The sequence below is a fragment of the Rutidosis leptorrhynchoides genome, chromosome 7 (genome assembly GCF_046630445.1).
Source record: "Rutidosis leptorrhynchoides isolate AG116_Rl617_1_P2 chromosome 7, CSIRO_AGI_Rlap_v1, whole genome shotgun sequence".
In the NCBI taxonomy this organism is placed as follows: domain Eukaryota; kingdom Viridiplantae; phylum Streptophyta; class Magnoliopsida; order Asterales; family Asteraceae; genus Rutidosis; species Rutidosis leptorrhynchoides.
Window position 1 is genome coordinate 128,747,942 of NC_092339.1, and position 22,537 is coordinate 128,770,478.

Here is a 22,537-nt window from a genome sequence, read left to right on the forward strand (position 1 = left end):
GTATTAAGGTGAGTGGAATAATTATGCGTGTACGTATGTAATGTATTTATTTGTGTGGTATGAATGTGGAATTATCGCGGTGTTCAAGACACCACATTCTAAGTAACGAGTAGTATTGTCACGGTGTTCAAGACACTACTCATTGTTTGATTGACATGTGGTATCGTCGCGGTGTTTAAGACACCACATTGTCATAGGAGTGGATGCCGCGGTGTTCAAGGCACCACTCATGGTTTTGATTGACATGTGGAATCGTCGCGGTGTTCAAGACGCCACGTTGTCATGGGGGTGAGTTAGTCGCGGTGTTCAAGACATCACCCGGGGGATTAGTGATTACGCGGTGTTTAAGTAACACTAATGGATGTTATGAACTCCGACGGTCTTCTGCGAGTACCGTTCCCTTGTACGATTGGTTCACCATGGTTGTGTGAATTTGTATCTAGCATATTAAATTGTGAACTATATGCTATTGTTGTTGCTAGCTTCTTGTGAATTGTGGATAGTAGTTTATGCATGATGTTTGCATGGTTATCGAATTGCTAGCTTGTATGCGGTATGGTATGTGATTGCAAGTAAGTAGGTTATATATGAACATGTATAATTATTGCATTCACTAAGCCTTAGCTTACCCCTCTCGTTGTTTATCTTTTAGATGCAGGTGCGGATAGGGGAAAGGGGGTTGTTGGGCACTAGGTGTCCTTTGATGATGTTTCGTTGGAGGCTTTGAAGTTGGCCTAGCGTTTTGGGTAGTTTAGCCCCAAACCATGCTCGAAGTGTTGTTTGGATTAAAACTATCGTTTTTGGATAGGTCAAACTTGTATCACATTTGTTAATGGCCTTCGTGCCTTTTGTAAAACATTAAACTTGTAGTATGTTCTAATGGAACGTGTAGTATGGTTACATATTTAATTGGCGCGTAAATGTGTATTATAAAAAAAAAATTATTGTATGGAATACGGGTTGGGTTGTTTCGTGAATTCTTTGTAGGAGCATCCTACACGATTTCTTGTTGAATTAGTTCCACTGCTAGATTCAGAGTTATTGTTATTTTGCATCGCCGCCTGCACTGCGGCTATGTTCGCAGCAAGGAAAACACGGAAGTCTTCCTCACTCATGTTCAAGTTCTGACGAGTCGCCAGTGCCATTTCCTTCAAAAATAGCCAAAAGAATTGAGTTAATCGTATAGAATTTAAGAGTAGTCAATATATTTCATAGCATAATATGAACTTATTTATAAAAGCTTTTTCTTCATATTAGCATTTTATAGTTTTAATTCGGGTAGTACCTACCCGTTAAGTTCATACTTAGTAGCTATTATACAATTCAACTACTACGATTCTATATGAAAAACTTTTTACAATAATATTTCGCGTTCAAACTTTATACAATATTTTACAAACTTACAATACTGCTATTATACATATAGGATGAAATATAGCACATAATAACTTTGCTACTCGGCAGCTATGAAGGCAATTCTAGTTAATACGCAAGTTGTTCAGCAAAAGAAATAAAGACACGTAATTCATAAGTCCAGAAACAAGTCATGCATTCAGGTTTTACTAAGACAACTTTCCATCCTTGATCTTGTGGAAAGTAACCGTTATGACCATTGGCTAGGCAGCATGTTGTAATGTCGTCAAAAGGACGAGGGTTTCGTAATGTCCAACAGCCCCGTAATAATCTAAAAACCTTGTTTCTCACCCCAACTACTGAATCCGTCACTTGTGGGAAGGTTTTATTTAAAAGTTGTAATCCGATGTTCTTTTTCTCACTTTGGTAAGAAGCGAACATCACTAACCCGTAAGTATAACATGCTTCTTTATGTTGCATGTTAGAAGCTCTTTCTAACTCACGAAATCCTATGTTGGGATATGTTGAGTCAAAATAGGTTCTTAACCCGTAACGTAAAATTGCATTTGGGTTCCCCGCATTTAACGCTTTAAAGAAAACACGGCGTAACTTACGGTCTCCCCAATGTGATATACCCCACCTATCATAGGAAAGCCTTTTATAAACTAAGGCATTTCTAGAAAGTCTTTCAAATGTTTGACAAGTTAATTTCGCCATAACTAAATGTGCTGATGAATTCTGACCGACTCTAGATAAGATTTCCTCAATCATATCCTCTGGTAGATCTTCTAAAATATTCGGTTTTCTACCCTTAACGTCCATTTTATTTTTATACTGTAAAATAGACAAGGATTAGATTCGTAAAAGATAATTAACAAACAATACAAGCAATTTTTACATAGAACATAAAAGTACAAGCACACTACAATACATATAATACACAACATGATTACAACCCTCTAATCTGAATCACTGGTTTCTTCTTCTTCGGACTTGGTTCGTTTTCCTAATTTTCTAGGAATATATGGTGTTCCTCTAATACGAGCCGTCGTTTTCTAAAATGGTATAGAAAAACCTGGTGGTTTAGAGGTTCCCGGGTCATTGTTACATTTTAGGAAATACGGATGTTGCCGATACATATAAAGTTCATCGGGGTCAGAATCGGGTTTCTCTATTTTTATACCTTTTCCCTTATTATTTTCTTTCGCTTTATTAAATTGGGTCGAGGTAATTTCTATAACATCATCGAAATCCTCATCGAGATCCGATTCATTAGAAAATTGATAATCTTCCCAATATTTTGCTTCCTCGGCGGAAACACCATTGACCATTATTAACTTTGGTCCGTTGGTTGAGGATTTTCTTTTATTTAATCGATTTACTATAGGTATCAATATTTCTTTCTCCGGAGCCTCTTCTTCTTTCGATTCCTCCTCTTCCGATTCCTCCTCTTCCGATTCCTCTTCTTCCGGTTCCTCCTCTTCCGGTTCCTCCTCTTTCGGTTCCTCTTCTTCCGGTTCCTCTTCGGGAATTTGTGAATCTTCCTAAAATATATTCGACTCTTCATTATTATTAGGTGAATCGATGGGATTTATACTAGTGGTAGACATCTATCCCACAATATCAAACACATTAAGAGGTTAATATATCACATAATATTTACATGTTAATAATATATAGTTTCCAACAAAAGTGTTAAGCAATCGTTTTTAAAGAAAACACGGTCGAAGTCCAGACTCACTAATGTATCCTAACAAACTTGATAAGACACACCAATGAAAATTTCTGGTTCTCTAATACCAACGCTCGGATACTAACTGAAATGTCCCGTTCATGTTAATTATAAACGTTCCATATTAATTGATGTCGTTGCGAGGTTTTGACCTCTATATGAGACGTTTTTCAAAGACTGCATTCATTTTTAAAACAACCATAACCTTTATTTTATCTATAAAGGTTTAAAAAGCATTACGTAGATTATCAAATAATGATAATCTAAAATATACCGTTTACACACGACCATTACATAATAGTTTACAATAAGAATATATTACATCAAAAAAATAAGTTTCTTGAATGCAGTTTTTACATAATATCATACAAGCATGGACTCCAAATCTTGTCCTTATTTTAGTATGCAACAGCGAAAGCTCTTAATAATCACCTGAGAATAAACATGCTTAAAACGTCAACAAAAAAATGTTGGTGAGTTATAGGTTTAACCTATATATTATCAAATCGTAATAATAGACCACAAGATTTCATATTTCAATACACATCCCATACATAGAGATAAAAATCATTCATATAGTTTGAACACCTGGTAACCGACATTAACAAGATGCATATAAGAATATCCCCTATCATTCTGGGACATCCATCGGACATGATAAAACAACATCGAAGTACTAAAGCATCCGCTACAACGGATGGGGTTTGTTGGGCCCAATAGATCTATCTTTAGGATTCGCGTTAATTAGTAGACTGGTTTACTAATTCTTAGGTTACCAAGTAAAAGGGGCATTTTCGGCTTTGATCGTTCAACCATAGAAAGTAGTTTCATGTACTTGTGTCTAATTTGTAAAACATTTATAAAGCTGCATGTATTCTCATCCCAAAAATATTAGATTTTAAAAGTGGGACTATAACTCACTTTCACAGATTTTTACTTTGTCGGGAAGTAAGACTTGGCCACTGGTCGATTCACGAACCTATAATAAATATGTACATATATATCAAAGTATGTTCAAAATATATTTACAACATTTTTAATACATTTTAATGTTTTAAGTTTATTAAGTCAGCTGTCCTCGTTAGTAACCTACAACTAGTTGTCCAGAGTTAGATGTACAGAAATAAATTGATATATATTATCTTGAATCAAACCACGACCCAGTGTATACACGTCTCAGGCTAGGTCACAACTCAAAGTATATGTATTTTTGGAATCAACCTCAACTCTGTATAGCTAACTCCAACATTACTGCATATAGAGTGTCTATGGTTGTGCCAAATAATATATATAGATGTGTCGATATGATATGTCAAAACATTTGCATACGTGTCTATGGTATCCCAAGATTACATAATATATTAGAATACATGTATAATACAATATAAATTAGCAAGGATATGATTAATATAGATTTGTTACCAATTTTCACGTAGCTACAACAAGAAAAATTATCCAATCTTGTTTTACCCATAACTTCTTCGTCTTAAATCCGTTTTGAGTGAATCAAATTGCTATGGTTTCATATTGAACTCTATTTTATGAATCTAAACAGAAAAAGTATAGGTTTATAGTCGTAAATATAAGTTACAAGTCATTTTGTGTAAGAGGTAGTCATTTCAGTCGAAAGAACGACGTCTTGATGACCATTTTGAAAAACATACTTCCACTTTGAGTTTAACCACGATTTTTGGATATAGTTTCATGTTCATAAGAAAAATCATTTTCTCAGAAGAATAACTTTAAAATCAAAGTTTATCATAGTTTTTAATAATCAAACCCAAAACAGCCCGCGGTGTTACTACGACGGCGTATGTCCGGTTTTACGGTGTTTTTCGTGATTCTGGGTTTTAAATCATTAAGTTAGCATATCATATAGATATAGAACATGTGTTTAGTTGATTTTAAAAGTCAAGTTAGAAGGATTAACTTTTGTTTGCAAACAAGTTTAGGATTAACTAAACTATGTTCTAGTGATTTCAAGTTTAAACCTTCGAATAAGGTAGTTTTATATATATGAATCGAATGATGTTATGAACATCATTATGTAACACTCGTGAAGCAGTCCTAGCTGTTAGATTACTATTTTTATCCTCGGGTTGTGTGGTGTTATTATATGCTCTTATTTTAATTTTATATTTATTATTATTTAATGATGTGGATAGGACCAGTTTGTGACAAGGGTCACAGAACAGGTTTGTTTATTTAATTTGGACTCCGTTAGGGCAGTCAAATTAAGTACGAAAGATATCAGATAACTGATAAATACCCGTGTGTTTCACAGTGTGGGAATTAAACCCAAATATGTTGTCTAGTGCTGCCTATTTTCTCCATTCTTCCAGATTATTCCCAAACTCCCCGTTCTTCATCTTCTCCACCTACACTAAACCCTAATTGCCAAAATTTGTTCTTGAGCTCGAATTAAGCATATAATCTTCTTCCTTGTGATTTACTGATTCTATCAAGGTAAGAATCACAAGCTTTCATACTTTAATATTTGAGAAAATAGAGTTTTTGTGTTAGTATTTACAAAGTGTGTAATTTGGGTTAAAATGGTTAGATTTGATGTTGTTTGAGTCTAAATCTTGTGGGTTTATGTTTCTACATGTTTAGTGTCTTTGATTTGGTCAGTTTTGAGGTCGTAACCGAGCTCTAGAGCAAGAATTGGTTGAATTTGGGTGAAACCCATCACTTTGTTCTTCAGCTTCTGCAGATAAACACAGTCGGCCGACTGTCTCTTGACAGTCGACCGACGCGACCATCGATCGACTGACTCGACCATCGGCCGAGTAAGTGTCTGTGAGAGACCATCGACCGAGTGTCTAGACACTAGGCCGAGTGAGTGTAGACAGTCGGCTGACTGTCTCTGACAGTCGACCGAGTGTCTTTGGAAGTGTAAAATTTTACTAAGTGTTGATTTTTAGCCGTTATGCTGCCCGTTTGTATTTTGATGATAATAATATTATAACTAACTTGTGAGTATTGTTTTCAAGTGATACAGACGAGGAGAAGACTCGGTGACATTAGACTACTGAGTGATGTCGGTATCGGTGAGTGGGACTAACTGGAGAATATAGTATATAGAAGCATGTTATATTATGATTGTCATGCTTGTTAGATATACTTATTGTTGTGGTTAGTTAGTTCTTGTGATGACTGCATGTTAGTTGATGCTTGTCTGCTGGAGCCCAGTGCGTCCCTATTGTGTGGTAGCCTCGGTAGGAGAGATCAACCTGCGGGTTGGGTTCCTATGTGGTAGCCTAGACAGCCGTGGTGTATATATATGTGAATGACGCGTCCGTCGCGTGTGGATTATGTATATACATACGGTGGTGGAGGAACTTCTGGTAAGCCCCAGTTCGATCAGCTGGTGGTTAATGGTTTGGCCGAGCCTCCAGAGTCTCTGTAGACGGCACTTGGGTGATGTTTGTGTGTTAGACTATGTGACATGATTAGTATAATGGTTCCTGTATACTATTACCTGTAGTTAGTTGCACTCACTTAGCTTCGTGCTAATCCCCCACATCTTCCCTGCAGGTTACGGATATGGTGTATGATAGTTATCAGGATGAAGATGGGATGCTGGAAGATATGTTTGATAAAGCCGAAAACTCTGATGTCATGTCTTTTATATTAAAAGCTATTTTAATGTTTAATATAACACCCGGTCATTTATTGATTGATGTATTTACTATTAATGGGATTTTATATACATACATGTTTATATTACATATCTATAAATTGGTCTTCCGCTGTATAATTAAAAAAAAAATCTGGGATGTTAAAACTTGGTATCAGAGCGTAGGTTTGGCAGCATGTGCACGAAAGTGACATGTTCCCAAACCATGTGTTGAGTCAAACATATCTTGGGGGTGGGTTAAGTGAGTGAAGTAGGTATTGATGAGTTAGTTGGCGGAAACTAACAGATTATCTACTTAGCTTTTGTGTGTGAGATGTTGTTATAAGACAGGTATGAAGATCGATTCCACCCTGCTGGTGCCCCATTGACCCTCAATGCTGACAGAACTTCGGTGGATGCATCTGATGCTGATTTGGATGAAGGATTTGACGAGTATTAGTTGACGTGGCTTTAATGATGAGGATTCAGTTGCAGAATTGATGAGGGTTAAGGGTGCGGGTGCGATCGAGGTGTTGATAGATATAGAAGATGTCTTCTTATTCATAAAGGTACATTCTTGTTACATTGCTGTAATTGTTATTATTGTACATGTAGATTGTGTTCTTGTCTTGTTGAATTTTGTATTTGTTATGATGATAATATGTGGCGATTAGTGTTGCTAGTTGCAGTTGATTGCTTATTCCTATAAGGTAGAAGTAGATGGCTGTTGACGGATCTAGTTACAACGATTGTGTCTGGAACTACCCTTGCCACTATCGAGATTTTATTTCCTTAGACTGCCTGCCATGTTCTGCGAGACTTTATAGATATGACCTTTGTGTTATGGTGTTATGTTACTGTGAATGATTTGTTAGTAATAACCAAGGCGAATATGAAATCTTTTCCTTGCCATTGACTGATGGGACACGCGTAGTGACCCATAGAGACTGATTAAGGTAGTGACCCCTTGATGATTAGTGAAGGTCCCGAAACCTATTGTGTAACTATGTGAAGTGAAGATTTAATGTTTGTCGACCATGACTGAACCAGTAGATGACGGATCCGATGATATTATAGTATGACGGGACTTGTTGTGTTGGACTTAGGTGAAATGTAATTCTTTCCATGGATCGACGGGACACACGTTGTGGCCCGTAAGGATTGGAATAGAGTAGTAGTTTCTTTGTCTTCTAATAAGAGGACCCAGACCCTGTTTGTTACTGTCGTATGTTTGTGGTTTGCGTGTCATGTATGATGTAGACTTTTTGGTTCAGATGTTTGTGAGCGTAGTAAGACCTTGAAAGGAGTCGCTTTTCCTACCTTAGACTCAGGTGAGTTGGTGGTGACATTTAAGAAGTATGTTTGAAAGGAGCTTTCCATGTAGTCTTGACTGAAGATAGGAAAATTATTTTTTGTGGTTATGTAAGGATTATCACTAGCCTGGCTGTACTGTTGCATGATTTGACTAGCTAAGTAGGACCTGTAGAGTTGTCCTGAGAAGTTGTTGATTTTTTGTGAATTGATATGACTCATTAGATGTCAGTATGTAAGACGTTCGTTTAGTGACTTTCTTGGAAGTAGAGCAGACCTTAACGGGAATAGAAATTCAGTTCAAGCTGAATTATGATGAATCTTGACTAGGTCGGGAGACGAGATTAGAACATTGATCATATTACTGTTAAGATAGAAGCATTGATCTGGTAGTTCGATAGTGACCGTTATGAATAGTTTGTCTTTTGAAGATTTTAATATAAGGTCGAGGACGGACAATAATAGCATTTGCAAATAAGACGAAGTAAGTAGGTATAGTTTATTGGATGTTGGATCAGAGTTACTACTAAAGAGGACTTAGTAGAATTTAGATCGAATTAGAACCGAGTTAGGTGTTTTCTTTCAAGACTTTTGCGGTTTTGACAGCCTTAGATTGTAAAATCTATTAGTTTGGGATATAGTGGAGATTTATAACTACCGGTGACTTAGGAAGATAGACCGTGTTGTTTTGATGAACTCTATTAAGATCTTGTTCCAAAATACTCGAAATGAAAGTGTGATTTAGAATGATGTATTACATCTGGCCAACGAAAATACGTTATAGTAAATCATACAGTAGTTTCGAGAGTCGAAAGAGATGTAACAAGTGTTAGATCGGATGTTGTTTGACGATGAATGTGATTTTCGATGAACCGTGGACCGAGAGTAGACTTTGCCGACATAGTAAGGTTAGTTGAACAATATTTGGACCTAGGCTATTGATGATCGAATAAGCCTTAGTTTTGAGTTCTGATGAAGTTCGGAGTAAAATTAAGTCGATGCAGAGATAGTTTTAGCAGTGTCAAACGCGTGTATTGATATCATTTGATGAATGTTAATTGTTTGTGGTAGTGGATATCGTTGACTTGAAATCTATGTTCGAATGATTAATGTTGGTTTAATATTGCATTTGTAAGTGTTTCTTCTAATGATGATATGAATAAAGTCATGCTTTAAGTGAAGAATTTTGGGTAAGTATCAACCTAGATAAGTGATTTATGACGAAACCCTTAAATATCGAATTTGAACTAGGTATTTAATTGCGGGTTCTGGTAGCACTTTAACCAAGTGACGATCTTTCTGATGTAACTGTAGCAGTGTTGGGCATGTGTATTGATGTTACTTGAGGAAATTAATACTTGGATAATTAATTTTAGAATGTGTGGACGATTATTCTTTACTCAAGATTTGTGATGTAATGATTGAATTGATTTGTAATTGGGTTGGTAATCATTTCTACTATGATTAAGTTGAGCAGAATCACGATTTAGTCGTTGAATAATTGGGTGAATATTGAACCAGATAAGCGAATTTCAACGAAATTCTTGAATATCGGGGTTGAAACATGTATTAAATTACGGAGTTTGGGTAATTTAGTGTAATCCGAGTTGATTTGGCTATGTTGTAGTGATGAAATTAGCTAAGTTTGTGTATTCTAAGGTAAATGATAGCCATTACTCTGTGTTTGAGAGTGAGTTGATCTAGGAAATTCGATGAAGGTGACTTGGGGATAACCTCAAATCATGATTGACAAATATAATGTAGTGGGTCATTAGTAGTGACTCGAGAGTTAGTGTGTAAAACCTAGATATGAGATGGAATCTTCGTGGTATTTTGTAAGATTATTGATAGATCAAGTTTGGAGTTCAGACGAAATTAGACTTTTTCAGTTATTAGATAGCGGCAGGTTGTCAGTATTAAATTTTTTTAGCTCGTGGTAAAGAATGTTTTCTAGACCGAAATGTGAGGAACGATTCGGATATCGTGTATTGTGAGTAAGTAAGTTTGCAGATCGGCATATAGCAGGTCTTGACCCTTGGATAGTAGACTAGCAGATGGTGTGTTTGGCTTTAAACCGATAAGTTAGCTTTTGACCTATGAGAATGGATGGAGCTTTGTAAGGCGTATGACCGTAGGACCTGATTTGATTTAGGTTACGTTGTAGCCCGTTGTGGTGGTTTGTAATACCCATGACCTTTGTAGATTTGGTGATGTAGAATTGTGGGCTTAACTGAGTTGAGTGTTTATGTGACACGTTGACAACAGATAGATGACTTAGAATAAACTGAATAGGAGATTTGATGGATTTACTTTATGGGTAATCTCGAAATTTGATGGATCAGTTCGATTCGATGAAATTGACAGTGTATAACCGTTGGTATCTTCAGAAAATGGGGTGTAGTGACAGATTGACGTGAAACTTTTTGTGGAAAACCGAGGAAATTAGACTGATTGATGTAAATGGGAGGACTAAATGATGGATAGTTACATATGATTCGAGAATACGATATGTAAGCGGAAACTTGTTGTGAACCATTTTGTAGAAGTCAATTAAGTTGATGATGGGTCTATATAATACTTTATGGGTTGTCTTGTATTTGAATGAATGTTGATTGTATATAGTGTTGAATTGTTTGATCGTTATCCTCTTAGCTTAGCGCTATGATAAAAGATGACGTGCACGGCCTTTGTTAAACAGTGGATGGTTGGTACTTGGTTACCCCTTCAAGCGATAATTGTGATGCTATAGATAATTGTGGGATAAATTATCTGAATGTTGTGTTGCGTGATTGGAGTTGTTCGTAAAGAAAGGGTTGGCATTGACTTAATGACGGTGAATTTTTTAAATTAACGATTTTGGCTTATGGACTGACAGATGAGAAAACTAATGAACCTTGGTAATGCTTGTTATCTTAGGATGTGTTTTGGTGTAGCTACCGGTGTGACCAATTGTGTTGATATTTATTACATGTGACCGTATTGGCTATGACTTAGCAGATTCCGAGGACGGAATCTCTTTAAGGGGGAAGATTTGTAACACCCTCGAAGCGGGCCTAGCTGTTAGATTACTATTTTTGTCCTCGGGTTGTGTGGTGTTATTATATGCTCTTATTTTAATTTTATATTTATTATTATTTAATGATGTGGATAGGACCAGTTTGTGACAAGGGTCACAGAACAGGTTTGTTTATTTAATTTGGACTCCGTTAGGGCAGTCAAATTAAGTACGAAAGATATCAGATAACTGATAAATACCCGTGTGTTTCACAGTGTGGGAATTAAACCCAAATATGTTGTCTAGTGCTGCCTATTTTCTCCATTCTTCCAGATTATTCCCAAACACCCCGTTCTTCATCTTCTCCACCTACACCAAACCCTAATTGCCAAAATTTGATCTTGAGCTCGAATTAAGCATATAATCTTCTTCCTTGTGATTTACTGATTCTATCAAGGTAAGAATCACAAGCTTTCATGCTTTAATCTTTGAGAAAATGGAGTTTTTGTATTAGTTTTTACAAAGTGTGTAATTTGGGTCAAAATGGTTAGATTTGATGTTGTTTGAGTCTAAATCTTGTGGGTTTATGTTTCTACATGTTTAGTGTCTTTGATTTGGTCAGTTTTGAGGTCGTAACCGAGCTCTAGAGCAAGAATTGGTTGAATTTGGGTGAAACCCGTCACTTTGTTCTTCAGCTTCTGCAGATAAACACAGTCGGCCGACTGTCTCTTGACAATCGACCGACCGACGCGACCATCGACCGACTGACTCGACCATCGACCGAGTGAGTGTCTGTGAGAGACCATCGATCGAGTGTCTAGACACTCGGCCGAGTGAGTGTAGACAGTCGGCCGACTGTCTCTGACAGTCGACCGAGTGTCTTTGGAAGTGTAAAATTTTACTAAGTGTTGATTTTTAGCTGTTATGCTGCCCGTTTGTATTTTGATGATAATAATATTATAACTAACTTGTGAGTATTGTTTTCAGGTGATACAGACGAGGAGAAGACTCGGTGACATTAGACTACCGAGTGATGTCGGTATCGGTGAGTGGGACTAACTGGAGAATATAGTATATAGAAGCATGTTATATTATGATTGCCATGCTTGTTAGATATACTTATTGTTGTGGTTAGTTAGTTCTTGTGATGACTGCATATTAGTTGATGCTTGTCTGCTGGAGCCCAGTGCGTCCCTATTGTGTGGTAGCCTCGGTAGGAGAGATCAACCTGCGGGTTGAGTTCCTCTGTGGTAGCCTAGACAGCCGTGGTGTATATATATGTGAATGACGCGTCCGTCGCGTGTGGATTATGTATATACATACGGTGGTGGAGGAACTTCTGGTAAGCCCCAGTCCGATCAGCTGGTGGTTAATGGTTTGCCCGAGCCGCCAGAGTCTCTGTAGACGGCACTTGGGTGATGTTTGTGTGTTAGACTATGTGACATGATTAGTATAACGGTTCCTTTATACTATTACCTGTAGTTAGTTGCACTCACTTAGCTTCGTGCTAATCCCCCACATCTTCCCTGCAGGTTATGGATATGTTGTATGATAGTTATCAGGATGAAGATGGGATGCTGGAAGATATGTTTGACAAAGTTGGAAACTCTGATGTTGTGTCTTTTATATTAAAAGCTGTTTTAATGTTTAATATAACACCCGGTCATTTATTGATTGACGTATTTACTATTAATGGGATTTTATATACATACATGTTTATATAAAACTTGGTATCAGAGCGTAGGTTTGGCAGCTTGTGCAAGAAAGTGACATGTTAGTTGCCAAATGATGGTTCCCACATGTGTTAAGTGACTCACATGGGCTACTAAGAGCTGATCATTGGAGTGTATATACCAATAGTACACACATCTAAAAGCTGTGTATTGTACGAGTACGAATACGGGTGCATACGAGTAGAATTGTTGATGAAACTGAACGAGGATGTAATTGTAAGCATTTTTGTTAAGTAGAAGTATTTTGATAAGTGTCTTGAAGTCTTTCAAAAGTGTATGAATACATATTAAAACACTACATGTATATACATTTTAACTGAGACGTTAAGTCATCGTTAGTCGTTACATGTAAATGTTGTTTTGAAACCTTTAGGTTAACGATCTTGTTAAATGTTGTTAACCCATTGTTTATTATATCTAAAGAGATGTTAAATTATTACATTATCATGATATCATGATATATTAATATATCTTAGTATGATATATATACAGTTAAATGTTGTTACAACGATAATCGTTACATATATGTCTCGTTTCGAAATCATTAAGTTAGTAGTCTTGTTTTTACATATGTAGTTCATTGTTAATACACTTAATAACATGTTTACTTATTATTTATCATGATTAAACATAGTGTATCAATATCTTAATATAATTCATATGTATTTAGTAAGACGTTGTTATAACGATAATCGTTATATATATCGTTTCGAGTTTCTTAATTCAATAAACTCAATTTTATGTATATAATTCATTGTTAAAATACCTAATGAGATACTTACTTATCATAATATCATGTTAACTATATATAATCATATATATGTCATCATATAGTTTTTACAAGTTTTAACGTTCGTGAATCACCGGTCAACTTGGGTGGTCAATTGACTATATGAAACCTATTTCAATTAATCAAGTCTTAACAAGTTTGATTGCTTAACATGTTGGAAACACTTAATCATGTAAATAACAATTTCATTTAATATATATTAACATGGAAAAGTTCGGGTCACTACAGATTATTTGGCCGAAACGGCCGTTGATATGCCGGCAATATGCGACCCTGAGCAACTTCCCGTGCCTCCTCTCGAACTATGGTAGCTCTATACCGACGGCGCAGCAAGTTCTGAAGGCACTGGTGCAGGGTTAATCCTCACAGGTCCGTATCAGGAAGAGCATACGTACGCGCTGCGGTTCAACTTTAAGGTGACGAACAACGAGGCAGAGTACGAAGCTCTATTAGCAGGGACGCGTATAGCCCAAGAGTTGGGAGTAAATAAGCTGCAAGCTTATGAAGATTCGCAGCTAGTCGCCAATCAGGTAAACGGCACATTTGACGCCAATGACAAATCAATGCAATCATACCTGGCTCTGGTCCACTCTCTAGCTGATACGTTCGTTGACTTCAGGATCAGCCAAATCCCTAGGAGCCAGAATAAGCAGGCGGATGTATTCAGTAAGCTGGCTGCCCTCACCTTCAATCATCTGGAAAAGAAAATATTAGTAGAGCAAGTCTTTAAGAAATCCACAGAGCTAGAAACAACGATTGCGTCCGTTGAAGAAGAAGAAGCGACTTGGATGACAGATATCATGGAATTCCTGCAGACTGGGTCTTTGCCTGAAGGGGAAAAGGAAGCGATGAAGATCAAGGTGAAAGCGCCGAATTACGAATTGCGAGGGGAAATTATATATCAAAAGTCTTATCTAGGAGCGTCCCTACGTTGCGTAGGACCCAAGGAAACCGCTATGATTATTGACGAGGTTCATAAGGGATCTTGCGGGTTGCATTCTGGGTGGAGCACAGTCACCGAGAGGATTAAAAGATTAGGGTATTATTGGCCCAGAATGTACGCTGACACAGCTGAAAGGATAAGAATTTGTCAAGAGTGCCAGTTGCACGCACCTGTTAGCAGAGCGCCACAACACCCTATGATACCTATCACATCACCGTGGCCATTTTGCAAGTGAGATATTGACATAGTGAGACCTTTCCCAAAGGGTACGGGAAACACTGAATATCTAGTGGTTGCTATCGACTTCTTCACCAAATGGGTAGAAGCAAAACCACTGCGCACCATCACCAGTAAGCAGATTAGAGATTTCTTTTGGGAAAGCATCGTATGCAGATTCGGTGTACCTAACGAAATTGTTAGTGATAACGGTACACAATTTGAAGGCAACCCCTTCCGCAGCTGGTGTCAGGATTTGAATATTAAATAGCGCTTCACCTCCGTCATGCACCCTCAGGCTAATGGTCAATGTGAGGTTACGAATAGAGATATTGTTCACGCCATCAAAGCAAGGTTGGGAAAGAAGCTTAGCGGATGGGTAGATGAGTTACCAAAAGTTCTATGGGCACACAGGACAATGCACAAGAACAGCACATGAGAGACACCGTTCAGTTTGATATACGGTTCAGAGGCGGTAATCCCGGCGGAAATAACGGTTCAAACAAAAAGAATTTTGTCGTACGGCGAGGACGAAAATGGTGAAATATTGCGCACTAATCTAAATTATGCGGAGGAGCGCAGGGAAATGGCAGCAATCCAAGAAGCTGCCAACAAACAGCGCATTGCAAAATATTACAACAAGCGTGTAAGGGCAAGAACTTATAAGGTGGGAGACCTTGTGTGGCACGACAACCAAGAAAGCAGCGCCCAGAACACTGGGAAGTTAGGGCCAAACTGGGAAGGACCTTACAAGGTCATTGGGATCAGTAACACTTGAACTTACAAACTGGCAGAGCTTAAGGGAAATCCAATCAAGCGGACCTGGCATGCTACCGTGCTTAAAAAATGCTACTTGTAATATAGAAAATAGGAGAATTGATCACTCACCTACTTTGTCTAGATTTACATGTAATTACTAAACAACGCGCCTTTGTAGGTCGACTGTGTGCTGCATTATTGTAAACTCATTTTTCGATTATATTAAGTCATTTTCAGTTATAATTTCATGTACCTCTCGGAGCTGAATAGCTTTATGATTTGAACTGCACGCGCACAGTAAATACTAGCGCGTTCCTTCCTACTTAAGGGATGACTTTCCCTAGCTCCCGTGCGGCAGAAGTCTGTTTGGTGACAGACTAGACTAATTACCGGAGAGCGACGGTCATTGGGTTAACCCAGTTCCACCCGAGCAGACCTAGGGATCTGCGAGTCATGAATATAAACAAAAAAGTGTTGGTCGCGCTTGACCACAGTCCCAAACCAACGTGTGGAAAACTCCTTGACGCGACTACGAGGGTGCGATATAAGTGTGTATTGAGTGCACATCAATACACGTGAAGACTCACAACGATACACTAGGAGTACAAATAAAAAAAGGGTATCAATAACGAAAATAGTAACAAGAGCGATTTATAAAACGGAAACATCAAATCACGAAAAGTGTACTTTTATTTCATAAAAAATGCACATATTACAAAATATTACATGCGCCGTGACGCATTATGATATTACAAAATAAACCTACAACTTAGAATACACTGAGTCTTGCGCTGTCGCTTGCGGATCGCGCAACAACTCCTCTAGACGAGGAATAGGAATATGGCGCAAAGCTTTACAAGCTTCCCTAGCTTTCTCACGCGCATCAAGCATAAGGCAATCTTGAATAGCCTTGGGAAGAACGGCGGGCATCTGAATATGCCTCTTTATAGTATCCCAAAAGTGAAGGCGTTCAACATCCTGTATAGCTTTCAAAGCGTTCTCATATCAATCATTCACGATGTCGCTGTTCATAGCATGGTCCACTATGCGGGGGAGACCTGTTGAAATGCCCCGTTCATATAGATTATAAACGATTCACAATAGTTGATTTCATTGCGAGGTACTTGACCTCTATATGATACATTTTACAAACATTGCATTCATTTTTAAAAGACGAACTTTCTTTACATCGAAAGTTGACGGCATGCATACCATTTCATAATACATCCAACTATAATTGACTTAATGATAATCTTGATGAACTCAATGACTCGAATGCAACGTCTTTTGAAATATGTCATGAATGACTCCAAGTAATATCTCTAAAATGAGCAAATGCACAGCGGAAGATTGCTTTCATACCTGAGAATAAATATGCTTTAAAGTGTCAACTAAAAGGTTGGTGAGTTCATTAGTTTATCATCAATATTCATTTCCATCATTTTTAATAGACCACAAGATTTTATATTTTCATTTCTCATAAACATCATGCATGCATGTAGCCATCTGCATAAAAATCATTCATATGGATTGAACACCTGGTAACCGACATTAACCATAATGCATAGAATATCCCCACAGACATCGACGTCTGTATAAATAATCTCGAAGTACTAAAGCCATCCATAAACATGAATGGGGATTGCTAGGCCCAATAGATCTGTCTTTAGGATTAACGTCAATTAGGGGCCATTTCCCTAATTCTTAGGTTACCAGACTTGAAGGGCGATATTCGATTTCGATAATCCAACCATATAATGTAGTTTTCGATTACTTGTGTCTATTTCGTCAAACATTTATAAAAGCAGTGCATGTATTCTCAGTCCCAAAAATATATATTGCAAAAGCATTTAAAAAGGGAGCAAATGAAACTCACAATACGTTATTTTGTAGTAAAAATATGCATACGACGGAACTGAACAATGCAGGGTTGGCCTCAGATTCACGAACCTATATCATTTATATATATATATTAACACACATAATTGTAATCAAACAAATATATATATATATATCTATATATATATATATATATATATATATATATATATATATATATATATATATATATATATATATATATAAATTTATTAGTTATATCATTTTTATATTAATAATGTATATATGTTTCATATATTCATTTTGTATATAAAAATATTGATTTTGTTACGTTATATGTATTAAATATATTTATATATATATATGTATATATCATTTTTTTGTTAAAAATAGTAATTATAATAATACTAAAATAGTATTAGTAATGGTTAAAATGATAATAATGATAATACTTATAATGATTTAATAACATTACTAATAATGATGATAATGATAATTTGTCAAGAGTGCCAGTTGCACGCACCTGTTAGCAGAGCGCCACAACACCCTATGATACCTATCACATCACCGTGGCCATTTTGCAAGTGAGATATTGACATAGTGAGACCTTTCCCAAAGGGTACGGGAAACGCTGAATATCTAGTGGTTGCTATCGACTTCTTCACCAAATGGGTAGAAGCAAAACCACTGCGCACCATCACCAGTAAGCAGATTAGAGATTTCTTTTGGGAAAGCATCGTATGCAGATTCGGTGTACCTAACGAAATTGTTGGTGATAACGGTACACAATTTGAAGGCAACCCCTTCCGCAGCTGGTGTCAGGATTTGAATATTAAATAGCGCTTCACCTCCGTCGTGCACCCTCAGGCTAATGGTCAATGTGAGGTTACGAATAGAGATATTGTTCACGCCATCAAAGCAAGGTTGGGAAAGAAGCTTAGCAGATGGGTAGATGAGTTACCAAAAGTCCTATGGGCACACAGGACAATGCACAAGAACAGCACATGAGAGACACCGTTCAGTTTGATATACGGTTCAGAGGCGGTAATCCCGGCGGAAATAACGGTTCAAACAAAAAGAATTTTGTCGTACGGCGAGGACGAAAATGGTGAAAGATTGCCCACTAATCTAAATTATGCGGAGGAGCGCAGGGAAATGGCAGCAATCCAAGAAGCTGCCAACAAACAGCGCATTGCAAAATATTACAACAAGCGTGTAAGGGCAAGAACTTATAAGGTGGGAGACCTTGTGTGGCACGACAACCAAGCAAGCAGCGCCCAGAACACTGGGAAGTTAGGGCCAAACTGGGAAGGACCTTACAAGGTCATTGGGATCAGTAACACTTGAACTTACAAACTGGCAGAGCTTAAGGGAAATCCAATCAAGCGGACCTGGCATGCTACCGTGCTTAAAAAATGCTACTTGTAATATAGAAAATAGGAGAATTGATCACTCACCTACTTTGTCTAGATTTACATGTAATTACTAAACAACGCGCCTTTGTAGGTCGACTGTGTGCTGCATTATTGTAAACTCATTTTTCGATTATATTAAGTCATTTTCAGTTATAATTTCATGTACCTCTCGGAGCTGAATAGCTTTATGATTTGAACTGCACGCGCACAGTAAATACTAGCGCGTTCCTTCCTACTTAAGGGATGACTTTCCCTAGCTCCCGTGCGGCAGAAGTCTGTTTGGCGACAGACTAGACTAATTACCGGAGAGCGACGGTCATTGGGTTAACCCAGTTCCACCCGAGCAGACCTAGGGATCTGCGAGTCATGAATATAAACAAAAAAGTGTTGGTCGCGCTTGACCACAGTCCCAAACCAACGTGTGGAAAACTCCTTGACGCGACTACGATGGTGCGATATAAGTGTGTATTGAGTGCACATCAATACACGTGAAGACTAACAACGATACGCTAGGAGTACAAATAAAAAAAGGGTATCAATAACGAAAATAGTAACAAGAGCGATTTATAAAACGGAAACATCAAATCACGAAAAGTGTACTTTTATTTCATAAAAAATGCACATATTACAAAATATTACATGCGCCGTGACGCATTATGATATTACAAAATAAACCTACAACTTAGAATACACTGAGTCTTGCGCTGTCGCTTGCGGATCGCGCAACAACTCCTCTAGACGAGGAATAGGAATATGGCGCAAAGCTTTACAAGCTTCCCAAGCTTTCTCACGCGCATCAAGCATAAGGCAATCTTGAATAGCCTTGGGAAGAACGGCGGGCATCTGAATATGCCTCTTTATAGTATCCCAAAAGTGAAGGCGTTCAACATCCTGTATAGCTTTCAAAGCGTTCTCATATCAATCATTCACGATGTCGCTGTTCATAGCATGGTCCACTATGCGGGGGAGACCTGTTGAAATGCCCCGTTCATATAGATTATAAACGATTCACAATAGTTGATTTCATTGCGAGGTACTTGACCTCTATATGATACATTTTACAAACATTGCATTCATTTTTAAAAGACGAACTTTCTTTACATCGAAAGTTGACGGCATGCATACCATTTCATAATACATCCAACTATAATTGACTTAATGATAATCTTGATGAACTCAATGACTCGAATGCAACGTCTTTTGAAATATGTCATGAATGACTCCAAGTAATATCTCTAAAATGAGCAAATGCACAGCGGAAGATTGCTTTCATACCTGAGAATAAATATGCTTTAAAGTGTCAACTAAAAGGTTGGTGAGTTCATTAGTTTATCATCAATATTCATTTCCATCATTTTTAATAGACCACAAGATTTTATATTTTCATTTCTCATAAACATCATGCATGCATGTAGCCATCTGCATAAAAATCATTCATATGGATTGAACACCTGGTAACCGACATTAACCATAATGCATAGAATATCCCCACAGACATCGACGTCTGTATAAATAATCTCGAAGTACTAAAGCCATCCATAAACATGAATGGGGATTGCTAGGCCCAATAGATCTGTCTTTAGGATTAACGTCAATTAGGGGCCATTTCCCTAATTCTTAGGTTACCAGACTTGAAGGGCGATATTCGATTTCGATAATCCAACCATATAATGTAGTTTTCGATTACTTGTGTCTATTTCGTCAAACATTTATAAAAGCAGTGCATGTATTCTCAGTCCCAAAAATATATATTGCAAAAGCATTTAAAAAGGGAGCAAATGAAACTCACAATACGTTATTTTGTAGTAAAAATATGCATACGACGGAACTGAACAATGCAGGGTTGGCCTCAGATTCACGAACCTATATCATTTATATATATATATATATTAACACACATAATTGTAATCAAACAAATATATATATATATATATATATATATATATATATATATATATATATATATATATATATATATATATATATATATATATATATATATAAATTTATTAGTTATATCATTTTTATATTAATAATGTATATATGTTTCATATATTCATTTTGTATATAAAAATATTGATTTTGTTACGTTATATGTATTAAATATATTTATATATATATATGTAAATATCATTTTTTTGTTAAAAATAGTAATTATAATAATACTAAAATAGTATTAGTAATGGTTAAAATGATAATAATGATAATACTTATAATGATTTAATAACATTACTAATAATGATGATAATGATAATTTGTCAAGAGTGCCAGTTGCACGCACCTGTTAGCAGAGCGCCACAACACCCTATGATACCTATCACATCACCGTGGCCATTTTGCAAGTGAGATATTGACATAGTGAGACCTTTCCCAAAGGGTACGGGAAACGCTGAATATCTAGTGGTTGCTATCGACTTCTTCACCAAATGGGTAGAAGCAAAACCACTGCGCACCATCACCAGTAAGCAGATTAGAGATTTCTTTTGGGAAAGCATCGTATGCAGATTCGGTGTACCTAACGAAATTGTTGGTGATAACGGTACACAATTTGAAGGCAACCCCTTCCGCAGCTGGTGTCAGGATTTGAATATTAAATAGCGCTTCACCTCCGTCGTGCACCCTCAGGCTAATGGTCAATGTGAGGTTACGAATAGAGATATTGTTCACGCCATCAAAGCAAGGTTGGGAAAGAAGCTTAGCGGATGGGTAGATGAGTTACCAAAAGTCCTATGGGCACACAGGACAATGCACAAGAACAGCACATGAGAGACACCGTTCAGTTTGATATACGGTTCAGAGGCGGTAATCCCGGCGGAAATAACGGTTCAAACAAAAAGAATTTTGTCGTACGGCGAGGACGAAAATGGTGAAAGATTGCGCACTAATCTAAATTATGCGGAGGAGCGCAGGGAAATGGCAGCAATCCAAGAAGCTGCCAACAAACAGCGCATTGCAAAATATTACAACAAGCGTGTAAGGGCAAGAACTTATAAGGTGGGAGACCTTGTGTGGCACGACAACCAAGCAAGCAGCGCCCAGAACACTGGGAAGTTAGGGCCAAACTGGGAAGGACCTTACAAGGTCATTGGGATCAGTAACACTTGAACTTACAAACTGGCAGAGCTTAAGGGAAATCTAATCAAGCGGACCTGGCATGCTACCGTGCTTAAAAAATGCTACTTGTAATATAGAAAATAGGAGAATTGATCACTCACCTACTTTGTCTAGATTTACATGTAATTACTAAACAATGCGCCTTTGTAGGTCGACTGTGTGCTGCATTATTGTAAACTCATTTTTCGATTATATTAAGTCATTTTCAGTTATAATTTCATGTACCTCTCGGAGCTGAATAGCTTTATGATTTGAACTGCACGCGCACAGTAAATACTAGCGCGTTCCTTCCTACTTAAGGGATGACTTTCCCTAGCTCCCGTGCGGCAGAAGTCTGTTTGGCGACAGACTAGACTAATTACCGGAGAGCGACGGTCATTGGGTTAACCCAGTTCCACCCGAGCAGACCTAGGGATCTGCGAGTCATGAATATAAACAAAAAAGTGTTGGTCGCGCTTGACCACAGTCCCAAACCAACGTGTGGGAAACTCCTTGACGCAACTACGAGGGTGCGATCTAAGTGTGTATTGAGTGCACATCAATACACGTGAAGACTCACAACGATACGCTAGGAGTACAAATAAAAAAAGGGTATCAATAACGAAAATAGTAACAAGAGCGATTTATAAAACGGAAACATCAAATCACGAAAAGTGTACTTTTATTTCATAAAAAATGCACATATTACAAAATATTACATGCGCCGTGACGCATTATG

The 22,537-nt window shown here is 37.4% G+C and overlaps 3 protein-coding genes across 3 annotated transcripts; all 3 read left to right on the forward strand.

Moving 5' to 3' along the window:
- Positions 1-12,545: 12,545 nt before the first annotated feature.
- On the forward strand, positions 12,546-15,470 carry LOC139859599 (uncharacterized). The gene is made up of 4 exons (XM_071848380.1): positions 12,546-12,689; positions 13,845-14,648; positions 14,742-14,904; positions 15,163-15,470. The coding sequence occupies exons 1-4, from the start codon at positions 12,546-12,548 to the stop codon at positions 15,468-15,470; spliced, it is 1,419 nt and encodes a 472-aa protein (XP_071704481.1).
- A 2,691-nt stretch (positions 15,471-18,161) lies between these two features.
- Positions 18,162-18,637, forward strand: LOC139859600 (uncharacterized). The gene is made up of 2 exons (XM_071848381.1): positions 18,162-18,213; positions 18,330-18,637. The coding sequence occupies exons 1-2, from the start codon at positions 18,162-18,164 to the stop codon at positions 18,635-18,637; spliced, it is 360 nt and encodes a 119-aa protein (XP_071704482.1).
- Positions 18,638-21,334: 2,697 nt separating this feature from the next.
- Positions 21,335-21,810, forward strand: LOC139859601 (uncharacterized). Its single transcript, XM_071848382.1, has 2 exons — positions 21,335-21,386; positions 21,503-21,810. The coding sequence occupies exons 1-2, from the start codon at positions 21,335-21,337 to the stop codon at positions 21,808-21,810; spliced, it is 360 nt and encodes a 119-aa protein (XP_071704483.1).
- Positions 21,811-22,537: the final 727 nt, after the last annotated feature.